This window comes from Myotis lucifugus, unplaced genomic scaffold (assembly GCF_000147115.1).
Source record: "Myotis lucifugus unplaced genomic scaffold, Myoluc2.0 scaffold_131, whole genome shotgun sequence".
NCBI lineage: Eukaryota > Metazoa > Chordata > Mammalia > Chiroptera > Vespertilionidae > Myotis > Myotis lucifugus.
Window position 1 is genome coordinate 2,851,366 of NW_005871179.1, and position 24,107 is coordinate 2,875,472.

The following is a 24,107-nucleotide window of genomic DNA, read 5'->3' on the forward strand; positions in this document are numbered from 1 at the left end:
CCCCCAGGCGCGGCAGAAAAGGCCGCGGTCACCTTCCCTGCTTCCACCTTCCCCGTGGGGTAGGGGACCGCGTCGCGGCAGCGCCCACCCGCCTACGTTCCCATCCCACCCCACCGCCGCTGGGCTGGGAGAACCGACGTTGCCCCCCGCCTCAGGCCGCCAAGCAGCCTCCCTTTTCCTCAGCGGGGTGAGGGGAACCTAGAGCCCGCCGACGTGGAGATGGGGGCAGGGACACTCCCCCCTCCCGCCGCCATCACCTCAGGGACGAAAACGAGCCCTTCTCCCGGCAGGGCGAGGGCCTCCCAACCCCTCAACGGGGCGGACGGCGGACGTGGTCCCCTGAAGAAGCAACAGGCGCCCCCATCCTCCTCCCAGCCGGGGAGTGCCGACCCCCTCGCCCCTCCCGCACTTCACCTCCGGAAGCGAGGCCGAAGCCTGGGCGAAGACCTCGCCTCACTCCGCCCCCTGCGCCATTTTATCGCCCCTCTCCCCGACCTCCCCCACCCGAGGCAGCCCGGGCAGCGCCAGGGGGCGGGCAAACAGGCAATGATTGGCAGGAACACGCCCCGCCTCCCAGAGGGTGGAGCCTCACGCAGGCGCCGCAACCCCGCCCTCCGCACCGCCTACCCCGCCTACTGGCTCCACCTCTTCTCGTCTCATCGACCCGCTCGACTTTCTGCTGCTCCTGACTTCCGACCACCTCACGGCGACGGGCCCAGGCCGAGCGAGCCGAGCGACGAGCTCAGCTGATGCAACCTGACAGTACATTTCCCGGCACGAGGCGGCGGCGGAGGCGGCGACCGAGACCGAGACCGAGGAAAGGGCGCAGTGCTGGATTGAGCCCGGAAGACAAGGGCGACGGAGCCATGGGGGATGCTCTGAGCCCAGAAGAGAAGCTGCACCTTATCACCCGGAACCTTCAGGTCAGGCCTTAGAGTTGGAAACGCGTTGTTGGGGACTGAGGACCCACCGTTCAGAGACCCTGAACCCCACTACGAGATCCTAAGTGTATGGGGCCGGGGGCTCCGCGCCAGAGCAGCTGTGAGCGAGCCTGCAGGCCTCACTGCGGGTCCGTCCGTCAGTCAGTCAGTCAGTTATCTGGGTACCACAGAAGCCACATGGGGCTCACCTCCTGTGTGCAGTTACCTGTGTTGAACCAGACTTTGAATCAGACTCCCACCCTATTATGTGCCAGGCGCGGTGCTAGGTAATGGGGATACGTCAAGGCTCTGCCCACCCAGAGTTTGTCTGAAGGGAATCAGACGTTAAAAATGACTTGTAATCCAAACACTTGATTACAGTTGAAGAAGGTACTGTAAATTACTATACACGAAACTTTGAAAAGAAATGAGGGGAGACCACTGGGGTGTCAGGGAAGACTGAAGCAGTGAGCTTTAAACCGCATCCTGAAAGCTGCAGGTCACCTCTTCACTGACGTTCCTGCTCTTCCCAGGCACAGCAGGAGTGGGAGTTAACCAGAGGAAGAAAGGGGGTGGGAGTGGGACATTTCGGGTAAAAAAAACACAGATCAAGACCCAGAGGAAAGCCTAACCGACGTATCTCAGTGGTCGAGCCTGGACCTATGAACCAGGAGGTCACAGTTCAATTCCCGGTCAGGGCCCTTTCCGGGTTGCAGCTCCATCCCCAGTAGGGGGCGTGCTGGAGGCAGCCGATCCATGATTCTCCCTCATCATTGATGTTTCTAGCCCTTTCTCCCTCTCCCTTCCACTCTGAAATCAATAAAAATATATTTCATTAAAAAGATAAAAAAGGCCCAGAGGAGAGCAAAAACACTGGTTCAGATAGGAGGCTAACTTGGCTGGAGTAGAGTGAGCCAAGTGCAGATCAAACACTTAGTGTTTATATGTATTGCTCCTTCCCTTGGCTCCTTCAGGCTCTGACTATTGTCGCCTTTATCTGGAAGGCCTTTCCTGAAGCACTTGATTTACATAACAAATCGCCTGCCACCAGAATTGTATCACTTGCTCTGCCTTTTTTGTTGTTGCTTCCTCATAGAACTTATCACCAACTGACATACTATACATTTTACTTGTGTGTTTAGGAGAGGTACAGGGACCCGGTCTTTGAGGGTCTTGTAAGCCTTCTAAAATCGGGATGTTAGCCCTAGCCAGTTTTGTTCAATGGGTAGAGCATGGGCCTGCTGACCAAAGGGTCCCGGGTTCGATTCCAGGCAAGTTCACATACTTTGGTTTCAGGCTTCTCCCAGGCCTGGGGCCTGGTCGGGGCTTGTGCAGGAGGCAACCCATCGATGTGTTTCTCTCACATCGATGTTTCTCTTTGTCTTTCCCTCTCTCTTCCACTCTCCCTAAAAATAAATGGAAAAATATCCTCAGACGAGGAGTAACAAGAAATAGGTAGATAGATAGATAGAATGATAGATGAAAATGAAATTGGGATTTTATTCCAAGAGCAGTATTAGGTCACAGCCTTTTTCCTCTTTTTTTTTTTTGAGATACAATTCACATACCATAAAATTCACCCTTTTAAAGTGTAAAATTCAGTGGGTTTATTGTAGTTACAAAGTTGTGCTATTATCACCATTATCTATTTCCAGAACACTTTCATCACCCTCAAAAAACCTATACCCCTTAGCAATCACTTCCTATTCCTCCCCGCCCCCCAATCCCAGGGAAACACTAATTTATATCTCTATGTATTTGCCTATTTTAGACATTTCACGTAAATGGAATCATATAAAATATGGCCTTTGAATCTGACATCTTCCATTTAGCATAATGTTTTCAAGGTTCACCCATGTTGTACCTGTCAAAACCTCATTCCTTTTTTATGGTTGAATAATGTTCCACTACATGGATTAAACCAGATTTTGTTTATCTATTCATCAGTTAATGGACATTTGCGTTATTTCCACTCATAACTTAATCTTAACCAGAGATTCCTGCATGCTTCCCCTTAGCCAGATCCTTCATTTCCTAGCCTCTCTCCATAAAATAGTGCTGGTTGGGAACAAAGGATATACAAAGCCAATGGCATTGACTCACTCGGGTTTTAAAGGGTAAGTGATATGACCTTTCCTTGGGTAGTAAGAACCCTCCGAGTGTCCAAATAAGTCAGGGGCTTGGAGGATACAGGATCAACCTCCAATCAGCTTGGAACACAGAATTTTAGCAAGTCCAATTTTAATAGATAAATCCAACCAGCAAAACCATTTTTGTCACCATGGCTTCCAACAGCCCTCCCAACAATCACTTGAACAAACACTAAAACTTCTTTTTATCTGTAGCATACCAGCCTATTAAGGTTTTTCCAATATATCTTAGGGCAAAAGGAAATTATTAAAGTATTTAAACAGGTAAATGAGTTCATCAAGTTTTGGGTTTTAAAGATGTCTCTGGCTGGCTTTTGGAGACTGGATTAGAGAGAGCAAGAGAGTAGATATGGGAGACCTGTTAGATTGCTGTAGTAATAATCTTGGTGTAATCTAGTGGTGGCCTAGACTGGGTGGTGGGAAAGAGGTGGAGAGAAGTAGAAGGGTTTAAAACCTGCTTCAGAGTAATTTATGCAACTTGATGAATAATAGTACCATTTATTAAACTAGGGGTGAAACCATAAATGAAAAGGATAGTTGGGGAATAAGGTGGAAAGATGAGAGCATGAGCTTTTAATTTTGAACACGTTAAGTTTGAATTAACTGGGTTGATAAAAAAAGTACACAGTTCTGTGTACACATGGGTGTGAGCAGGATATCTGGTAGTAATTGAAGCCACTGAAGGGGATCAAGGAGAATGTAAAGTGAGAAGAGGTAGGGCTGCAAGAATTGCTAATATTTCCTGATAAGGGAGAAGAACAGATACAAAAAAATCTGAGACCCGGCAGCCAAAGTAGGAGGAAAACTAAGAGAATGAAATAGAAGAGGCCAAAAGAGGAGAGTTTCAGGAAGGGAGTGAGAATTGAATTTAGCAACTTGGAGACCATCTATTCTATGATCTTAGCAAGAGCATTTCCAATGGTGTATTGCTGCCTGGAATTGGAACTCAAATGGAAGAACAGAACTTTTTTTAAGAAGTTGGCTTTGAAAGGAAGGAGCATGAGTTAGAGGTAGTTGGATGGGAAGATGCGATTGGGGACATGCCCCATTCCCCTGATATCAGTGTCATTTCACTGGAGTGGTACTAGCAACAACACCAACTTAGATTGGCTCTCACTCTCTACTGGGACCATGGCTGGACCCCCTGCCAGCTCTGAGCCTGGACCCCCAGTGACACATGCCTTTGTTTTCCACAGGGTAAAGGATGAGCAAGGTGGGGCACCGGCATTAAACCAGCTCTTCTGCTTCCACAACAGGAGGTTCTGGGGGAAGAGAAGCTGAAGGAGATACTGAAGGATCGGGAACTAAAAGTTTACTGGGGAACAGCAACCACAGGCAAGCCACATGTGGCTTACTTCGTGCCTATGTCTAAGATCGCAGACTTCTTGAAAGCAGGATGTGAGGTAAGCAGTAGTATTTAAACCAAGCAGTTGCCCTGGAGGAATGGCCAAAAGAGGGACTTAACAAGGGCAGGGTAGGGGGAGGCGGGGAGATCCTCAGGCACATTCACATTTTGCTGGTTCCTTATCTCTCATGTCCAGGTAACAATTCTGTTTGCGGACCTTCATGCATACCTGGATAACATGAAAGCCCCATGGGAACTTCTAGAACTCCGAACCAGCTACTATGAGAATGTGATCAAGGCAATGCTGGAGAGTATTGGTGTGCCCTTGGAGAAGCTCAGGTTCATCAAAGGCACTGATTACCAGCTCAGCAAGTAAGTGCTTGCTCACCCGCCTTCCTCATGGCTCTGGTGCTCCTTGCTAATTACAGGTCTGTGGAGTCTAGGCACTCTTAAATTTGGACTAGAAGCTGTTTGGCTCTACGTATTAACCATTTAAAAATGTATTCCTTTTGTCCTTTTAATTCATCCATTAAAAATGTACTGACTAGTAAATGCCTAGGTATATTATCTCCATTTGCTGGAGATATAAACGTAATCATAACAAAAGTCCTTGGCCTTCCAGAGCTCACAGCATATGGGAGAGCAATGATGAACAATTCAGCCTTCCTTTCTCCTTCCAGGCTCAGCAAATATTGATAAATGTAAAAGAAAAATATTTTACTTATCACCTCCCCAACAACTTTTATTGCTTCTTTGTCAGTTTTATTCATGTTTGTAATGTTAGAAGACATGTAATTTTGTGCCCTACTTTTTTAAAAAAATATTTTTTTATTGATTTCAGAGAGAGAGAGAGAAACATCAGTGATGAGAGAGAATGATTGATCGGCTGCTTCCTGCACGCCCCCCCACTGGGGATCGAGCCCGCAACCCAGGCATGTGCCCTAACTGGGAATCTAACCGTGACCTCCTGGTTCATAGGTTGATGCTCAACCACTGAGCCACGCTGGCCGGGCACTAGGTCCTTTTTCTTAAACTGAGCAATGGGTACACTATTCTTAAGACATAGAAGATAGATTGAGAAATTCTGATGTTTATTTAATAGGCATTCCAGAAGAGGAGAATGGAGGGAAATGGCTGAGAAGCAGTATTTCAAGAGCTAAGTGAAGATTAATAAAAGCCATCTTTTAAAAAAAAAACACACAACACATAAAAATGAAGTAGTATTTTGAATGAAAGGATGGGCCACTCACATTTTAAAAGCTACTAGGCAGTGCTCTCTTGAAATGTCTTAAGATTGGGGGAGTGAATTAATGTGCTTTCAGATTAAACTGAGGCCTGGGCCTGGTTTTAGCTGTCTACTCTTCCTTTCCTCTTCAGAGAGTACACACTAGATGTATACCGACTCTCCTCTGTGGTCACACAGCACGATGCCAAGAAAGCTGGAGCTGAGGTGGTCAAGCAGGTGGAGCATCCTTTGCTGAGTGGTCTGCTGTACCCTGGACTACAGGTACTTACGAGGGATGGGGTTGCCCGGAGACCTTTTCTGTTCTGCATCTAAACACTGGTCGAAACCTCTCTCTCAGCCTAATTAAACTGATGCACTTGCTGTTCCTTCACAGTGCTGTAGGCCTTCCTACCTGCCTCCATTTCCTAAAACCCTCTGACTTTTTCAGTTGTAAGTTTCCCCTACCTATCTGTTCTTGAACTGCTCATCTGCCCTAGCCAGTTTGGCTCAGTGGATAGAGCATCGGCCTGAGGACTGAAGGGTCCAGGGTTCGATTCTGGTCATGGGGACATGCCCAGGTTGCAGGCCCGATCCCCGGTAGGGGCGTGCAGGAGGCAGCCTATCGTTGATTCTCTCTCATCATTGATGTTTCTATCTCTCCCTCTCCCTTCCTCTCTGAAATCAATAAAATTATATTTTTTAAAAAAACAAAAAAACACTGCTCATCTCACAAACCTTCTTTAAGTTGACCACAATCTCTTGAAAATTAATTTCAGAGCAATGTGTGAAAATAAATTTTAGGTATGATCCTATTTTCCATTAAACAAAACAAGCTCATCCTATTTTATGTGTGCACACTTATATGAACAAGGAGAAAGATGGAAAAATACAAATCAAGCTGTTAATATTGGTTACTTTAGGAAGGCAGTATGAATATGTAGATAAACAACTTTTTCTTTGTATATTTCTTTTTAAACAAATATATTTTTATTGATTTCAGAGAAGAAGGGAGAGAGAGAGAGAAACATCAATGATGACAATCATTGATCGCCTGCGTCCTGCATGCCCCCGACTGGGGATTGAGCCCACAACCTGGGCATGTGCCCTTGACCAGAATCAAACCAGGGACGCTTCAGTCCAAAGGCCAATGCTCTATCCACTTAGCCAAACCGGCTAGGGCTCTTTATATATTTCTATAATGTTTGATGTAAGAAAATTATTCCTCCCTTGTCACCTCCAAGTGATCTTTCCAACGGTTAAACCTGGAGACATTATTGATCTACACTGTCCACTGTGTTAGCCTCTAGTTGTAGCCATATATGGCTGTAAAAAGTAATTAAAATTAGCCCTCACCAGGTGCTCAGTTCATTGGAACATCGTCTATACACCAAAAGGTTGCAGGTTCAATCCCCAGTCAGGATTTGATTGATGTTTCTCTCAAATCAACGTTTCTCTTTCTCTCTAAAAATCAATAAATATTCTCAGGTGAGGATTTTAAAAATAATGATTTTTTAAAAATATATTTTTATTGATTTCAGAGAGAAAAGGAGAGGGAGAGGGAGAGAGAAACATCAATGATGAGAGAGAATTATTGATCGGCTGCCTCTTGCACGCCCCACACTGGGGTTGGAGCCTGCAACTCAGGCATGTGCCTGACTGGGAATCAAACTGTGACCTCCTGGTTCATAGGTCACTGCTCAACCACTGACCCACACCGTCAGGGCAGTATTTTTTTTTAAAAATATATTTTATTGATTTTTTACAGAGAGGAAGGGAGAGGGATAGAGAGTTAGAAACATCGATGAGAGAGAAACATCGATCAGCTGCCTCCTGCACACCTCCCACTGGGGATGTGCCCGCAACCAAGGTACATGCCCTTGGCCAGAATCGAACCTGGGACCGTTCAGTCCGCAGGCCGACGCTCTATCCACTGAGCCAAACCGGTTAGGGCTATTTTTTTTTTAAGTAATTAAAAATTAAAGTTTTAGCTCTTTAGTCACATCGGCCATATTTCAGTTGCTCATGAACCATGTGTGACTAATGGCTATCAGGTTGGACAGCAAAGATATAAAACATTTACCATCACAGTAAATTTTTTTGGACAATGCTCTCCTAGATTCTTCCTGCTTGCTCATCTTTCCCTATCCTTATTCTTCCCCCCATCCAATCAGACACTAAATGTTATCAATTCTGTCTCTTAAAAAATCTCTTAAATTCAGTCTTGCTCTACATCCCCACTGACTTGATTCATCATTATTTCTCACCTGGACTCTCACAGCAGCCTTCTGGATATTTTCTTTATCTCCAACTCATAGGCCTCCGTTCCATGCTTTGCCCTCTTACTGATGTGATCTTTCTACAGTGTAGTCAGGTTTCTCCCCTCCTTAAAACCACTCACTGTCAGGGATATTGCTAGGCGCCTAGCATGACAAAACTATCTGTTTATAAGTCTCTTCTCATCTGGGTAACTGGTTCTTGAAAGCTGAGTCTGGGTTTGATTCATCTCTGCATCCACAGGGCTGACACTAGGCCTGGCATGTGTTAAGTGACAGTAAGTCTTTGTTTACTAGTTTAGCCTTGCCTTTTTCTCCTGAGCTCTCTCAGCACTTTCTTCTGCCCCTTACTTAACATTTTTCATAGGCTTCATTATGCCGTGGGTACCTTTGACATGACTGGTCAAAAGTTTCTGATGACCTAGATGCATGTAGAAGAAATATAGTAGGAGTTGATGCTCATGTGTTTTCTCTCCTCAGGCCTTGGATGAAGAATATTTGAAAGTAGATGCCCAATTTGGAGGCGTTGATCAGAGAAAGATTTTCACCTTTGCAGAGAAGGTTAGTATCCTCTTCTCTATCTTTTTTCTTTTGAACCTCAGAGATATGCTGAACATGCCAGTCCCACCACTCATAACCAAATTGTATGGTTAAGTATTATTTTCCTTTGTTTTGCAGATGAGAAAACTGAAGGTAGAAAGAGTAAGAAACTTGTTCAGTATCTCAGTTAATGGCCAAGCAAACAGCTCAGTTTCCAGGGAAAGGCACTGCTGTGCTTTCCCAGAGCATTTGGTCTGTTTGCTCAGGATTTTACATAAATCACTCAGCTCTAAGATGAGGTTTAATAGTGCTTAAAGGAGGAAATTAGTACAAGCCCATAACAGTTTTTTTTTCTGGGAAAGAGCTTGAGTAAGTTGAAAAGAGCTTTTGAGAAGCAGTTGGTATTTTTGTAAGCATCTCAAAACCTCACATTGGCAAGGGTGGAGAGAAAACACTGCTAGTGGAAATAGCTGGAGGGTGGTTTGACAACACTAAAATGTTTCTGCCCTTTGCCCTAATAATTATAAAAATTTAGCCTAAGGAAATAATTTTAAAAATGCAACTTGAGTTATGTATGGAAGTATTTATATTATCAATTTAAAGCAAAAATCTAGAAATAAATTTACATCAAATGACAAGGGATTGGTTAATACATTATAATAAAGCCTCACATGGGAATATTATTTAATTTTTAATGATTTTTAGATATATTTAGTGAATGGGGAAATGTTTACAATGTAAATTTTTATAAATATATCTATATTTTAATATTGATTATTAGGGAGAGAGATAAGAGAAGCATCGATGTGAGAGAGAAATATCAATTGGTTGCCTCCTGCAACCCACAACCTTTCAGTGTACGGGATGATGCTCTAACCAACTGAGCCACCCCAGCCAGGGCAGTTTTTATGTATTTTTAAGGGTTATAAAAGAATGGAAAGTATGTAAGAGAGACTATATGTGCGGCCCACAAATCCTAAAATATTTATTATCTTGCCCTTTACAGAAAAGTTTTGCCCATTCCTGCCCTAGAGATAACATGTGTCCTTGTAATTTATTACAGTTTAAGTTAGATATTTTTACCACTTCTCAACAATGCAACAACCTATATTTTTATATATGTTTCACTTTTATATATACTTTAAATCCCAAAGACTTTATTATAATTGTTTTGTAAACAATTTTCATGAATACTTACCATTACCCTTTCTGATACTCTTGATTTCTTCCTGCAATTCTATGTCTCTAGGCTTCCATCTGGGATCATTTTCCTTTAGTCTAGAGCCCCCCTTAGTATTTTGTGTTTGTAGTGAAGGTTTCTTAGTAATGAGTTCTTTCAGCTTTTATCTGCAAACATCTTTCTTTTGCTTTCAGTGGGTATAAACCAGCCGTGGGCAAACTACGGCCCGCGGGCCGGATCCGGCCCGTTTGAAATGAATAAAACTAAAAAAAAAAAAGACCGTACCTTTTTATGTAATGATGTTTACTTTGAATTTATATTAGTTCACACAAACACTCCATCCATGCTTTTGTTCCGGCCCTCCGGTCCAGTTTAAGAACCCATTGTGGCCCTCGAGTCAAAAAGTTTGCCCACCCCTGGTATAAACTCTAGGCTGACAGTTATTTTTCTTTTAGCCTTTTAAAGAGTTGTCCCATTGCCTCTGGCTTCCATAATTTCTACTGAAAAGCCACCTATAGGTGTCATTGTGTCAGATAATTTTTTTTTCTGGCAGTTTTAAAGGATATTTCTTTGTTTCTGATTTTCAACAATTTGACGATGATATTTTTTTGCTATGTTTTCTTTGTGTTTATCCTGCTTGGATTCTGCTGAGCTCCTTGAATCTGTGGGTTCACACGCTTATCAAATTTGGAAAATTGTCCCCTATTATTTCCTTAAATATTGCTTCTGTCCTATTCTAGGTCTCTTCTCCTGGTTAGACCTAGCTACATATAGGTTAGACCTTTAATATTCTGTTGTTTTCCTTTCTTTGTTCCCTCTGTGCTTTAGTTTGGATATTCTCTATTGACTTTTCAAGTTTATCCTATCTTCTGTTGAATTTATTCAGTATTGTGTTGTGCCTTTTTAGAACTTCCATTTGATTCTGCTTTATACATTTTGATTCTTGTTTACAGCTCTCCATCTTTTCCTTTTCCTCTATTCCTTTAACACACTAATCATGATTATTTTGACAATGCTTATTCCAATACCTGGAAGGTCTGTGGCTCTGCTTTTGTTGACTATTTTAACTATCAGTTACTTTTTTCTGCTTTTCATTTCTAGTACTTTTTCACTGTATCGGAGTCATTGTAGATACGTTATAGAGGCTCTGGATTATGTTTATAAAGTAATATGTTTCCTGTAGACTGTTAGTTACTGACTTATCACCTTGATCCTGTGAGGGGTTGGTTTTAGACTTTGTTAGAACAGGTCTATTACAGTTTTGCCCTTGTTTTCTTGATGTGGTTTTTATTCTTAGGCTGTGGCTTTTCTAGAGTCTCATACTGAAATTTCAGGTTGTTCACAAAACCCTCACTATTTTGATTGAACCTAAATTTCAACCTCTGTCTTGAGACCCAGCACCTGTGCAGCCTCTGAAATCTCTGCTCAGGTCTTCAGCCTCGGGAACCTGTTCTCTGCTGGGCTCTCTGGAGTCTCTTCATATGCATGCACAGCCATGAGTCTCAGTGGGGAATTTTGACTTGGATTTTTAGAGGGGGGGATCCCTTCTCTCTAGAACCCTTCCCAAATCCTAGCCTCCTGACAGCCCTACACATCAGTCTCTGCTTAGTCAGACAGCTGCTTTCTGCTTTGTCCCTTTTTCTCAGCACCTGGTTTGAGAAATATTCCCTCACAGGGAAAGCCAGGGTGAGTGTGTGGTCACCTTTGCTTTCCCTTCTCTCAAGATGTGTAGCAATACACCTCTTACTGTCATGCCTCCAAATGGTTATTTTATGTGTTGCCAGGTTTTATAGTTGTTGATGATGGGACAGTAAATCCATTAGCCTCACAATATAATACTAATAGAAAAGCTTGGCGGGGTGGGGGGACTTTGTTTACATTATGATCACCATTGAAAGCTATATATTTGGGCCTGGCTGGTGTGGCTTGGTGGTTGAACATTGACCTATGAACATTGACACGGTTCAATTACCAGTCAGGGCACATTTCCGGGTTGTGGGTTTGATCCCCAGTAGGGGCATGCAGGTGGCAGCCAATCAATGATTATCTCTCATCACTGATATTTCTCTCTCTCCCTCTCCCCTCCCTTCTGCTCTGAAATCAATAAAAATATTTTTTCAATTAAGAAAGTTGGCATTCACTGGAAAGAAGAGATTGGAAGGAATATGTGAAACAATTAAGTTGCTGGCCAAGTTAGATGAGATTAGGGTGCTGAGGAGTGCTGGGGTCCAACCCCAGTAGGTCCAGGGGTCCCCAAAGGTGTGGACGGAGTCGGCGAAGAAGGAATGACACAGAGACAGCGTTCAGTTGATCAGCAGCCTAGCCAGGATCTCTAGCCAGGAACTCCAGCCAAGTTCTGGTCAGGATCTCCAGCAAAGTTCTGGTTTGGAACTCCAGTGGAAGTTCTGGCCAAGTTCTGGTTAGGATCTGATGTTTATTGTCTTGTTACATCTGTATTTATACCAGTTGATTTTAATCCTGTCAATTTCTATTGCAAAGGTTAGGGCGTTTCTTATCTCCATTCCAGGGAGTAAAGATTATGTAGCTTAAGAATGATTGTTTGTAGTTAAAGTGATTAACTACCCGCCTAGCACTTAGTTAAGGGGTTGTATCCCCTCCCTAACCTCAGGGAAAAATCCCCACCTGGGGAAACAACCTTTCTCGGAGAGGTGACCTTGGTTAAAACACATGGCGCTAAGGAGAGCAAACATATTAACAACAATATGCTATATATGCCAGGTCCCTTGAAACATATGCTGTGCAGATGTTTCTTTCCTGCAGCGACTGTGTCAAGCAGCAAGGATGGACTGGCTTCCGGCAGAGGAGGAATTGATCCTAATATCTGCATTGTTTCTTTTCTAACCCCTCAGTATCTCCCTGCACTTGGATACTCAAAAAGGGTCCATCTGATGAATCCTATGGTTCCAGGATTAACTGGTAGCAAAATGAGTTCTTCAGAAGAGGTAGGTGACAACTCTGGCTTGAGTTTAGAAATCTGCAGTAAGAGATGAAGAGATTAAGGACTCAAAAGGAGAGTAACTTACCTAACTAGAATTCTCAAATACTTGAGTTATAAGTAATCTTAAATTAGTTAATTCCAGTGGTTCTTGAGTACCGAAGGACCCAGAAGCAGTCCTGATGATTTTTTTAAAAATATATTTTATTGATTTTTTACAGAGAGGAAGGGAGAGCAATAGAGAGTTAGAAACGTTGATCAGCTCCTCCTGCACACCCCCTACTGGGGATGTGCCGCAACCAAGGTACATGCCCTTGACCGGAATCGAACCTGGGACCCTTCAATCCACAGGCTGACGCTCTATCCACTGAGCCAAACCGGTTAGGGCAGTCCTGATGATTTTTGAAGTTTTACTGCTACTGATAAAAAGTTCAAGCAAACATAATTTCTTTATTCATAGACCTGTGATAAAATTCAGCCTTATTAATGAGATGGCTGTGGTTGCATTTCACCAACTAGCGTCTTGATTATTAGGGTGATGTTTGATATAATTAATATAATATATATGCTGTCTTTTAACATGTAAAAGTCCAATTTAAGGAATGTACACTTTTATTTTGTTCACTAAGGGTACAGAATAGAGCAGCAGTTGCCAACCGGTGGTCTGTGAGGTCCGAAAGGTTGACAACCGCTGGAATAGAGGACGGGTGTCCCAGAGATGTGGAAGGTTGTGTTCAGGGTTCCCAAACATGGCTGATCTTCAGACTCACCTAGGAGATTTTGTTTTAAAGTTGATTAGACCCTGTCCTTAGGTTCGGATAAAGTGGTTCTGGGAAACAATTCAGGAATCTGTATTTTCTTTTAAATCGTACTACATGATTCTGTTTGAAGTAGTGTTTGGGCGTTCATCTAGTTCTTTGATCAGAGATGAATAAATATATACATGGAAATTGTTATTTTTAAAAGAATATACTCATTCTTTTTTCTCTCAAGTTACAGTGTTCCATGTCTCAATTATTTCTCTGACTAAGTATATACATTACTCATCCTATTGGTGACATTCACCATATTTTAATCCTGGAAATAGGTACTAACAGCAGTTCCCAAACATGAATGCATTAGAATGACTCAGAGCTTTTTAAAAATATAATACCTGGCCCAACCCCAGGAGATTTTGATTCATGAGGTTTGGGTGGAGCTCTGTAATTTATATTTTTTTAAAGCACCCCAGATGATTCATATACGGCCATATGTGGACCAGAAATTGGTGACTACTGAACTCAAATGAGCATGATCTCACTCATAGAATAAGAAACAAATTCTATTACCCTAAAAAGGAAAAGTGGCTCTACATAATTCATGATATCTGGTGCTGGTGGTTGTTGTGAAACAAGTATCACCACACGTTGCTGATGGCAATGTCAATTTGTATACCCCTTTCAGAAAACAGTTTGGGGCTTGGTAGTTTAAGGAAATAATCTTAGAGAAGGCAAAAAAAAACTACTGCTAGATGTTCATTGTAGTATGATGTATAATTCGTAACAATTAGGATATAATCCGAAAGTTTAGAAACTGTTATATAAATTATGTTGTCGCTGATAGTTGGAAATATAATACACCATAAAAATTATAAGTGAAGACTAGCCACTCAGAAATGCTTATGACATAGTCTCATAATTTTTAAGTCTTTGTTTAAAAGATTAAAATGCGGAGGTTAGGAGCACGGACATTCCCCTCCATGCAGTTGAAATCTAAATATAACTTTTGACTCCCAAAAAACTTACCTACTCATAATCTACTGTTGACTGGGAACCTTAACAATAATAGTCAATCAACACATATTTTGTAATATGTATTATATACTGTATTCTTACAATAAAATAAGCTAGAGAAAAGAAAATGTCATTAAGAAAATGATAAGGAAGAGAAAATACATTTACAGTACTGTACATATTGGGGGGAAATTGCATATAAGTGGATCTGTGCAGTTCAAGCCTGTGTTGTTCAGGGTACACAGATTAGTTGAGCATATTCTCATTTTCAACCACAAGAGGTCCTCTTCCCTTCCATTGCTTCTAGGAGTCCAAGATTGATCTCCTTGATCGGAAGGAGGATGTGAAGAAAAAACTGAAGAAGGCCTTCTGTGAGCCAGGGAATGTGGAGAACAATGGGGTTCTGTCCTTCATTAAGCATGTCCTTTTCCCCCTCAAGTCTGGTAAGACACTCCCTGTTTTCTTCTCAGAGGCCAGGCTGAAAGAGCAGAACTAGTAGTGATAATACTTGTGATTTGTCACAGTCTTCCTCCAGGGATGGCTTCCCTGGTTCTCTGCTCTGAATTCACAAATATTAATAATGGTTGGAGTTGAAATTCCATTTAGTTGTCCATGTGTTGTTACCAGGTTAGGTTCTAAGTGCAGTGGGTAGCGATGATAAAATGAGGGTGGGGGCACGGCATGAACTAGACCAGTGGTCGGCAAACTCATTAGTCAACAGAGCCAAATATCAACAGTACAACGATTGAAATTTCTTTTGAGAGCCAAATTTTTTAAACTTAAACTATATAGGTAGATACATTGTTATTAACTTAATTAGGGTACTCCTAAGCTGGCCTTTGCTAAAAACGTCCTCCATCTGATTGAGGTACGTTCACTGAGGTCGACCCTTTCCAACTCTCCCATCCACACTCGTCTTGTATACTTGTTTCATCTATCTCCTTTCCGAAAACTGACTTCTGCGCATGGGCCACGAAGTTTCAATCGCACTGTATGTGCGCGCCCGCACATGATATTTTGTGGAAGAGCCACACTCAAGGGGCCAAAGAGCCGCATGTGGCTCATGAGGCGCGGTTTGCCAACCACTGAACTAGAGGGATAAAAAGAAACGTAAGACACAATCCTTCCCCTTGAGTTTGGATGCTAGTTGGGTATACAACATGGCCACACATCCAATTTTAAAAATTAAAACACTACGTAATAAAGTTCAAAATAACATGTATGACAGAAACAACAGATACCCATATATTTGGGCTAGGAATGCTGACTCTGCCATTAGCAGTGAGTTTGTTGGTGTGATCCTTTTTCTTACAGAGTTTGTGATCCTTCGAGATGAAAAATGGGGTGGAAACAAAACCTACACAGCTTACTTGGACCTGGAAAAGGACTTTGCCAATGAGGTAATACCAGAGGAGGCATAATCCCCACTGAACTCATTCTTTCTTTTTTTATTCTTCACCCAAGGATATGTTTTAGAAGAAGAGAGAGAAAGAAAGAGAAACATCGATGTAAGGGAGAAACATTGATTGGTTGCCTCCCATACATGCCCCACCTGAGGACATCGAACCCACAACCTTTTGGTGTATAGGATGATGCTCCAACCAACTGAGCCACCCAGCCAGGGCCCCACTGAACTCATTCTGACAGACCTCTCCATCTTGTCCTAGCCGGGTTTCTGGCTATGTATGCTCTCCAGGGCTATATATATATATATATATATATATATATATATATATATATAGTTAATGGCTTAGGTGAGGATTCAGATGGTTGACAGATTAGATGGGCAAATGGCACAAAGCTAATGTATTGGTGCCCTAATCACTCTCCAAAGGACTTAACCTGGAATGAAGAACCAAACCAAAAGGAAGCATTTCAAGGACAGGTACAAAATCAAGGCTCAAAAGGAAGACACAAGCCCTAGCTGGTTTGGCTCAGTGGATAGAGTGTCTGCCTATGGACTGGAGGGTCCTGGGTTTGATTCCAGTCAAGGGCACATGGCTGGGTTGCAGGCTCGATCCCCAGTAGGGAGCATGCAGGAGGCAGCTGATCAATGATTCTTTCATCATAGATGTTTCTCTTTCCCTCTCCCTTCCTCTCTGAAATCAATAAAAACATATTTAAAAAAAAAAAGGAGACACAAATATAAAAGGACAGAATAGAAGATACTGTTTGTTTCACCAGTTTAGCAAGACTTACTCGGTGGCCATGTGTTAGGCACCGTGTTAGGGGCTGGCAATACAAAGATGACTACATCCTCATGAAGTGCATGATCTACATCCTCATGAAGTGCATGATCTACATCCTCATGAAGTGCATGCTCCAGTAGGAGAAGCAGGCATATAAACAAATATTTCCTGTCTTACTGCCCAGTGAAGATATATGCATGGTCTAGAAATAAATGGGAGGAAGTGATTAAGTGGCTGTCTAGGAATCTTTGTAGAGGGGATAGCATTCACTATTTCACTTGAGGGGTAGGAATTCATGAGGACATCTGTGAGGGAATAAACTGCAAAGACATGGTAAGATGAAACAGCATGGTATACAAGGAATCACAGTGGTTTGGTCTGCCTAGGCAGTGGTTCTCAACCTGGCCCTTTAAATACAGTTCCTCATGTTGTGAGCCAACCATAAAATTATTTTTGTTGCTACTTCATAACTGTAATGTTGCTACTGTTATGAATCGTAATGTAAATATCTGATATGCAGGATGGTCTTAGGCGACCCCTGTGAAAGGGTCATTCAACCGCCAAAGGGGTCGCAACCCACAGGTTGAGAACCGCTGGCCTAGAGTCTAAAAGGTGAGGCGGGACATTGCAGGCATGGACAGTTCATAAAGGGAAGATGTAAGAATAGTGTATATGGGGGGAAATGGGGAGTTTTGGTTGACTCTGAAGTTGAGTCAGCAATGTGATAGGGCTGTGTGAGTCTTGGCCTAAATCATCAGAAATGTAGATCCTGGAACCAGGGAGCTGGTAATGCATTCAGTTCTCCATTGTTCTGAGTACGTTTGGGCTTGTGCATGGACTTCAATCTTAAGAAGTTTATTTGATAATCGGGGGTGTCTTCGTCGGGAGAGGAAGGATGCCACTATAGGCAACACACTCAAAACCACAGTTGAAAGAACTGGGCATGTTTAGCTGAAAAGCAAGTATGGGTCCAGTCATCCTCAACTACATGAAGGACTCTCCTGGGTTAGGGTAGGTTTCTTCTTGTGGCACCAGAGGGCTACACCAGGACTTCGGGAGGGGACCACAGGGACGCATGCTTAGGTTCAGCTTCAGGAAAAACTTTCTAACGACCTCAGTTCTGTGGCAATGACAGGGCTGCTTCACTTGACCTTGCATTCCCCACCACTGAGGTGTTCAGGCAAAGAACCATGTCGTATGAGGCAATGTTGTAGGAGGGTTTGGGCATCAAATGGAAGAAAGGACTCGGTGTCCCCTGAGATCTGAGGGCCTTTAAGGCCCATTTTTTAGATATTTGACAGCCAATCAAAGATTCTCTCTCATCACTGATGTTTCTATTTCTCTCCCTTCCCCTCTGAAATCAATAAACAATATATGTTTAAAAAAATAAGAGACCTGGGCCCCAGACAAGTCAGATAACCTTTCTGGACCTATTCCCTTCTCTGCCCTACCAGCTTCACAAGGTGGTTCTGGTTGTGCTGGGGAAGCTCCCTGCATCCTGTACAGACAATATTAGTAGATTGAGGTGTCCGGTGTCCTTTGCCCTGTTCCAGTGTCGTACCTCACCAGGCCTCATACACTTTTGCAGGTTGTACACCCTGGAGACCTAAAGAATTCTGTTGAAGTCGCCCTGAACAAGTTGCTGGATCCCATCCGGGAAAAGTTTAATACCCCTGCACTGAAGAAACTGTCCAGCGCTGCCTACCCAGATCCGTCGAAGCAGAGTAAGGCCAGTGGGGGAGGGGGTGACATCATCTGGAATGATAGCCTGTCACTGGGCCTCAGAAAGAGGTCTGTCCTAAACTGAGGACCCAGAAGCCAGGGGGTCTGAAGTGCAAGAATGTCATACCCTGTTGACTCCTGGAATGGAACTTGAGTCATCCTGGTTTTGGTCTGGCGGATAGTGAGCAGTGACTGTGTCCTGTTGTACCAGCACTGCTGGGAGATGCTGGTGTAAGACGTGTCCTTGGGTCCTTTCACTAAGTCCTCTTCAGTTAGACCATGACGGTGACACAAGTGCTTAGGCCCAGCCTGCACAGCTTCTCAGGGAAGCTCATCTTTAGAGTCACTCACTTCCCTTCCATGTGCCTCTGACTGGCTCTTAGTTGGCCAACCACTCCTCTCAGAAAAGACTCGGTAATTACATGTGGAGCACATGAATGGAAGCACCTAAAGGTGGCAGAGCTACGACTGTCCCCTCCCCTCGCCTCCCGCCTAATAACTGAGTAAGAGTAGATGAAAATCTAGTATGTCACTCCTCAAAGGGTTGTATCACAACCCTGTTTTAAAGAAGATATAGCTCAGAAGTAGCATTCATGGTAAGGTAAAATGTAATTGATCAAGAAAAGTCTGGCCCTAACCGGTTTGGCTCAATGGACACAGCATCAGCCTGCGGACTCAAGGGTCCCAGGTTCGATTCCAGTCAAGGGCATGGACCTTGGTTGCAGGCACATACCCTGTAGGGAGTGTGCAGGAGGCAGCTGATCGATGTTTCTCTCTCATCGATGTTTCTAACTCTATCCCTCTCCCTTCCTCTCTGTAAGAAATCAATAAAATATATTAAAAAAGAAAGAAAGAAAAGTCTGGACTACTGTAAAATAGAGGCCAGGGCTCTCACATTCTATAAAAGTATTCAGGTCCTCAGTTTGCTACTTCCATGAAATCCTACATGACTAATATATAATTCTGTAAATCTTTCCAGTAAATTTAAATAAGAAGAATTAAATGATTTGATAGATAGATAGATGAACATATAATTGGTGGCTGGATTCTGGTGATTCTGCAGAAAGGCTGCTAGTGTCCTTTGGTGGGATCAGCAGTTGGCTTCCCATAGGGAAAGAGGACAGTTCTGACCCCTTGGGGTTCTTCTCATTCCCAGAGCCAGTTGCCAAAGGCCCTGCCAAGAATTCGGAACCAGAGGAGGTCGTCCCATCCCGACTGGATATCCGTGTGGGGAAAGTCATCAGTGTGGACAAGGTACTCGTTTTCACTACATTCCAGAGGCAGATAGGGGTCAGGTTTGTCTGTTTCCATCTGGAGGAAACCTGGCCTGAGATGGGAAGTAACATCCCTGAGATCATATTGCAAGTCAGAACCGAGGTGTCTAATTCCAGGCCTCAGGCTTTTCCCTTTGCTGCCTCCGGACCTTATGCAGCCAAACATAGCCAGGAACTCAGTGGGGGGCAGGTGTTAGTCAGGGGGAACTTGTTGATCCGTTAAATCTGGTCTGATGAACTCACCTTGTTTCTACCAGTTTGTCTGGACTAGCTGCATTGTCTTGGGCCAGCCACTTTGTCTCCCAAACCAACCCCCACCACCAATACACACACACACACACAGAGAGACAGTGGTAAAGGAAGAAAGACTTTCATTTTCCAGAGACAGAGGTTATGCAACCAGTGGTGGGGACCATTTGTTTGGGCTTTTTCTCCTCCCGGCATTGATTGACTTTTCACTGTATAGACCAGGGGTCCTCAAACTACGGCCCGCGGGCCACATGCAAACACAAATATTGTATTTGTTCCCGTTTTGTTTTTTTACTTCAAAATAAGATATGTGCAGTGTGCATAGGAATTTGTTCATAGTTTTTTTTTAAACTATAGTCCAGCCCTCCAACGGTCTGAGGGACAGTGAACTGGCCCCCTGTTTAAAAAGTTTGAGGACCCCTGTTTTAGGGTTTCCTTCCACCTCTTACATAAGTAATTAGACTCATTTTACTCAACTCCCACCTCTTCGCTGAGAGTAGAATATACCTTCAAGGCCCGGTCTCTTGTCTGCTATCTGGGACCTTGAAAGACAGTACTAGAAGGTCCCTCAAGAGCTTCTCTAGGGAGTAGATGCCCCTTCTGAAGCCAGAGGGTTCACCAGGCCCCATGATCTATTCCATTGTGACACTCTGGGACCAACATCTCTTGCTGGCAGCACCCAGATGCAGACAGCCTGTATGTGGAGAAGATTGATGTGGGGGAAGCAGAGCCACGGACTGTGGTGAGCGGCCTGGTGCAGTTTGTGCCCCAGGAGGAACTGCAGAATAGGCTGGTGGTGGTGCTGTGCAACCTGAAACCCCAGAAGATGCGAGGAATCGAGTCTCAAGGCATGCTTCTGTGTGCTTCTATGTAAGTGAGGACTTGGGGTGGGGCGCAGGGGGAGGCCAAGGGTGGATTGGCCCATGCGATGCCCCTCCATATGCCAGGTGGAATGAGAACACTGGGCCAAAGGTGGTGCATGGAGGAATTATTTCTTGTACAAGTACTATGAATGAAGCGCTTTACGTACAGTTGACTTTATTAACACAGAAATGGAAGATTCAAAGCAGTGTGTACATGCCCACCTCTCACTAATAAGAGGTGGAGCCAGGATTCAACCTAGTTCTGATGGGCTTTTAAGGCCTTGCTCTCTCTTATGTCACACTGCCTTCCCGAAGAGCCCAGATTTTGGTATCTCTCCTGACCTAGGACTTCAGTTTAGCCCTGGTTAACCCAACCCTGATGATGTCCCCAAAACCCCAGTAGGGCCTCCATGTGGAGGTTCTAATGCTTGATCTCATGGCAGCTGGAGGCAACCCGTAGCTTCACTCTTTCCTTGTCCTGTGTGTCTTCCCAGGGAAGGGGTCAGCCGCAAGGTTGAGCCTCTGGACCCTCCTGCAGGCTCTGCTCCTGGGGAGCGAGTGTTTGTGAAGGGCTATGAGAAGGGCCAACCAGATGACGAGCTCAAGCCCAAGAAGAAAGTCTTTGAGAAGTTGCAGGTAAAAAGCTGCCATTGTTTCCCTCTTACCTGGGCTGCCTGGACTGTCCCCCCAGACTGCTCTGTACTGAATCCAAACCTGCCCTCTTCCGGCTGGGCCTTTCTGCATCTAAGCTCCTCCTCCTTCTTCATTCCAGACCTTTCTGAACGAGGTGCTTAAGGAGCAAGTCTGAGCACCGACAGGCTCCTTGAGGCACAGACAGTTCCTCGTTTGACTCTTGTCTGTGATAGACAGTCCCCATTTTACCTGGCAGGATACCTGCCAAGGCCACACAGGTCACCACAAGTGCTGGAGCCAGGATCAAACCCTCCCAGGGTCACTGTCACCACCTTGATCTTGGAGCACTCATTCTCTTCCCCTTCTGGGGCACTGATTCCTGTGTGGCCTGCCCCTGTGACCCTGAGTTCATTCATTCAACAAATATTGGGTCCCTAATATATGTCAGGCATTGTTCTGGGTGCTTGGCTACTGCATCAGTGAATAAAACAGCAAAACTTCACTCTCCTCATGGAACCAACACTAATGTTTGGCTTTTTCTAGTTAATTGGTTTCCTGGTGCTCACTTCAGCAGCACACATACTAAAATAACTTGTTTCCTCAATTAAACAAAGGTTTTCTGGAGGGCATGTCGAGTGATTTCTACTTCTCCATCTTGCTGTATGTGCCAATTGGCTTCATCCCCTCCCTCCTTTCTGGTTTTCCAGGATGGCTTTATGAATCACTGATTTTTTTCTAACTATAAAATATATTTTCAATGTAGATATGTATAAAATATAGAAGAAAAAGAAGAAAACAAAATATCCATAGTCCTATCACCTAGAGCAGTGGTCGGCAAACTGCGCCTCGCGAGCCACATGCGGCTCTTTGGCCCCTTGAGTGTGGCTCTTCCACAAAATACCACATGTGGGCGCGCACGTACAGTGCGATTGAAACTTCGTGGCCCAAGCGCAGAAGTCGGTATTTTGTGGAAGAGCCACACTCAAGGGGCCAAAGAGCCGCATGTGGCTCGTGAGCCACAGTTTGCTGACCACTGGCCTAGAGATACTGAAAAATGTCATAAACTTGATGCCTGGAAAACTTCCCTATTAAATACTGAGGGGGGATCTTATTGTATAGTATTGTGTCATAATTATCATTATTTAACTAAATTATTTACCCTTATTAGACTTTGAGGTGGTTCTGTTTTACACTATTAGAATGCTATGATGGATGTCTTGGTACATAGTTCTTCTCTCTTGTTCATGATTATTTTCTTAAACTAAGTCCCTAAAATGAACTTTGTGCCATTGAATTGGCTCTGACTCCCAGAGACCCTATGAATCAGTGATGCCCACAGTGTCCTGTTCACAACAGCTCCTGCAGACTCGCCTTCGGCTTCTTTTATGGAGCCAATCCATCCCATACTTGGGCTTCCTCTTTCCCTGCTGCCTTCTGTTTCCCCAGCATTATTGTCTTTTCCAAGGAACCTGCCTTCTCATGCTGTGCCCAAAGTAAGACAGCTTCAATTTTGTCATTTTTGCCTCCAGGAATATTTCAGGTTTCCCTGAGTCAAAAGATGGGAGCTCTTAGAAAAGTTAAGTCAGTTTACACTCTGGTGGTGTAAGAGAGTCTGTTTTCTTGCAGTTCCATCACTGTCACTATAATCACTTTTTGTTTCTTATCCAGGCTGACTTTAAAATTTCTGAGGAGTGCATCGCACAGTGGAAGCAAACCAACTTCATGACCAAGCTGGGGTACATCTCCTGTAAATCACTGAAAGGGGGGAACATTAGCTAGCTAACCTGCCTCTCCCCCCCTTCCCCATCATCCTGAGTCATCTGTCTCCTCAGTTTGCGCTATCATCCGTTTACCTATCTCCCCGGACACTGAAACAAGAAGTTTGGGGCTTTATCAGGTGCAGAACTTGCTGAGAAGGCAGCTCAACCACCCTCGAATCCAGGATCGCCCCCGAATCCAGGATCACCCCCGAATCCAGGATCACCCCAGTCTGGCTACAGTGGGAGGCCGACCTCCCAGGGAGTAGCAAGGGCTGGGCAGCAGCAGGGAGTCTAGCTCTACCTTCTTCCCTTGGCAGCTGACTTAAGAAATCTGGTTTTAATATAACTCACAGAAAATGTTTATGCCACAATCCTTCTAATTGGAACAACACTGGTTTCCAGGTTTTCCTGGAGTTATCCCAGCAGCTGTGCCTCTGCCTGGGATCTGATGCCTGAACTGAATTAATTACAGCTTCTCCCCAACAGGAAATTGTGGGATTTGAAAAGGGAAGGGAAAACAAGAGAACCTAGTGGTCTACCACGTGGTTGGCAGCATTCACCAATGCCTGCCAGCTCTAAGGCTTGGCATTGGAGATGGGGCCTGCCTTGGACTCCTGGCATTTCCCTTGATTCTGCTAGTTTGGGACAGTCCCTAAACCAGCTATGTGTTAACGTCAGAAGTGGGGTGGATGGTACAGCCTGGTTCTTTCTTCACAGAGGGTGGGGTACTTCTCCATAAGGCATCTCAATCAGTATCACTAACCATCACTGTCATGAATTCAAATAAAAGGTTTGAAAAAGGGTGTCTGGATGAGGCCTGTCTGTAAACCGGACAGCTCAGGAGAGAGGAACACAAGTGTGTAGCAGCAGCTGCTGAGCCCCTCACCCAGTCTGGGGCTGCTTGTGTTTTGTATTTTTGACCCTGTAATGGGTGGGGGGAGGGGGGAGGCATAGAGGATGGAGGGTGGGCACCTGACTCTCCCTTCGGCAGTGCTAAGCACAGGAGCCCCACTTTTAGGGTCCGATGTTTGCAGCGAGAACATTTTCCCTTCTAAA

At 44.2% G+C, this 24,107-nt stretch overlaps 2 protein-coding genes across 6 annotated transcripts in view; one reads left to right on the top strand and one right to left on the bottom strand.

Annotated features, from left to right (window-relative positions):
- Positions 1-552, bottom strand: part of S100PBP (S100P binding protein) — a 33,283-nt gene extending 32,731 nt beyond the window's left edge. The window contains exon 1 of one of the 3 annotated variants that reach the window (XM_006094218.3): positions 415-552. The gene's annotated coding sequence lies outside the window, so the exon portion shown is untranslated. The other 2 variants (XM_006094220.3, XM_006094219.3) reach the window with 2 other exon arrangements.
- Positions 553-728: 176 nt separating this feature from the next.
- YARS (tyrosyl-tRNA synthetase) lies at positions 729-23,854 on the top strand. Of its 3 annotated transcripts, none has more exons than XM_006094221.3 (13): positions 730-923; positions 4,327-4,473; positions 4,612-4,787; positions 5,793-5,922; positions 8,394-8,474; positions 12,504-12,596; positions 14,669-14,804; positions 15,676-15,761; positions 18,139-18,274; positions 19,429-19,526; positions 20,472-20,665; positions 21,153-21,294; positions 22,960-23,854. In XM_006094221.3, the coding sequence occupies exons 1-13, from the start codon at positions 750-752 to the stop codon at positions 23,068-23,070; spliced, it is 1,704 nt and encodes a 567-aa protein (XP_006094283.1). In that variant the 5' UTR covers positions 730-749; the 3' UTR covers positions 23,071-23,854. The 3 variants fall into 3 exon arrangements, with proteins under 3 accessions (XP_014315970.1, XP_006094283.1, XP_014315971.1); XM_014460485.2 differs by having other exon boundaries at positions 786-923; positions 4,267-4,473; XM_014460484.2 differs by lacking the exon at positions 12,504-12,596 and having other exon boundaries at positions 729-923.
- The last annotated feature ends 253 nt before the right edge of the window (positions 23,855-24,107 follow it).

Coding starts and splice junctions, on each gene's coding strand:
- YARS (XM_006094221.3), top strand. CDS start 750: ATGCAACCTGACAGTACATTTCCCGGCACGAGGCGGCGGCGGAGGCGG. Junction 924..4,326: donor TTATCACCCGGAACCTTCAG/GTCAGGCCTTAG, acceptor CTTCCACAACAG/GAGGTTCTGGGGGAAGAGAA. Junction 8,475..12,503: donor TTTTCACCTTTGCAGAGAAG/GTTAGTATCCTC, acceptor CTAACCCCTCAG/TATCTCCCTGCACTTGGATA.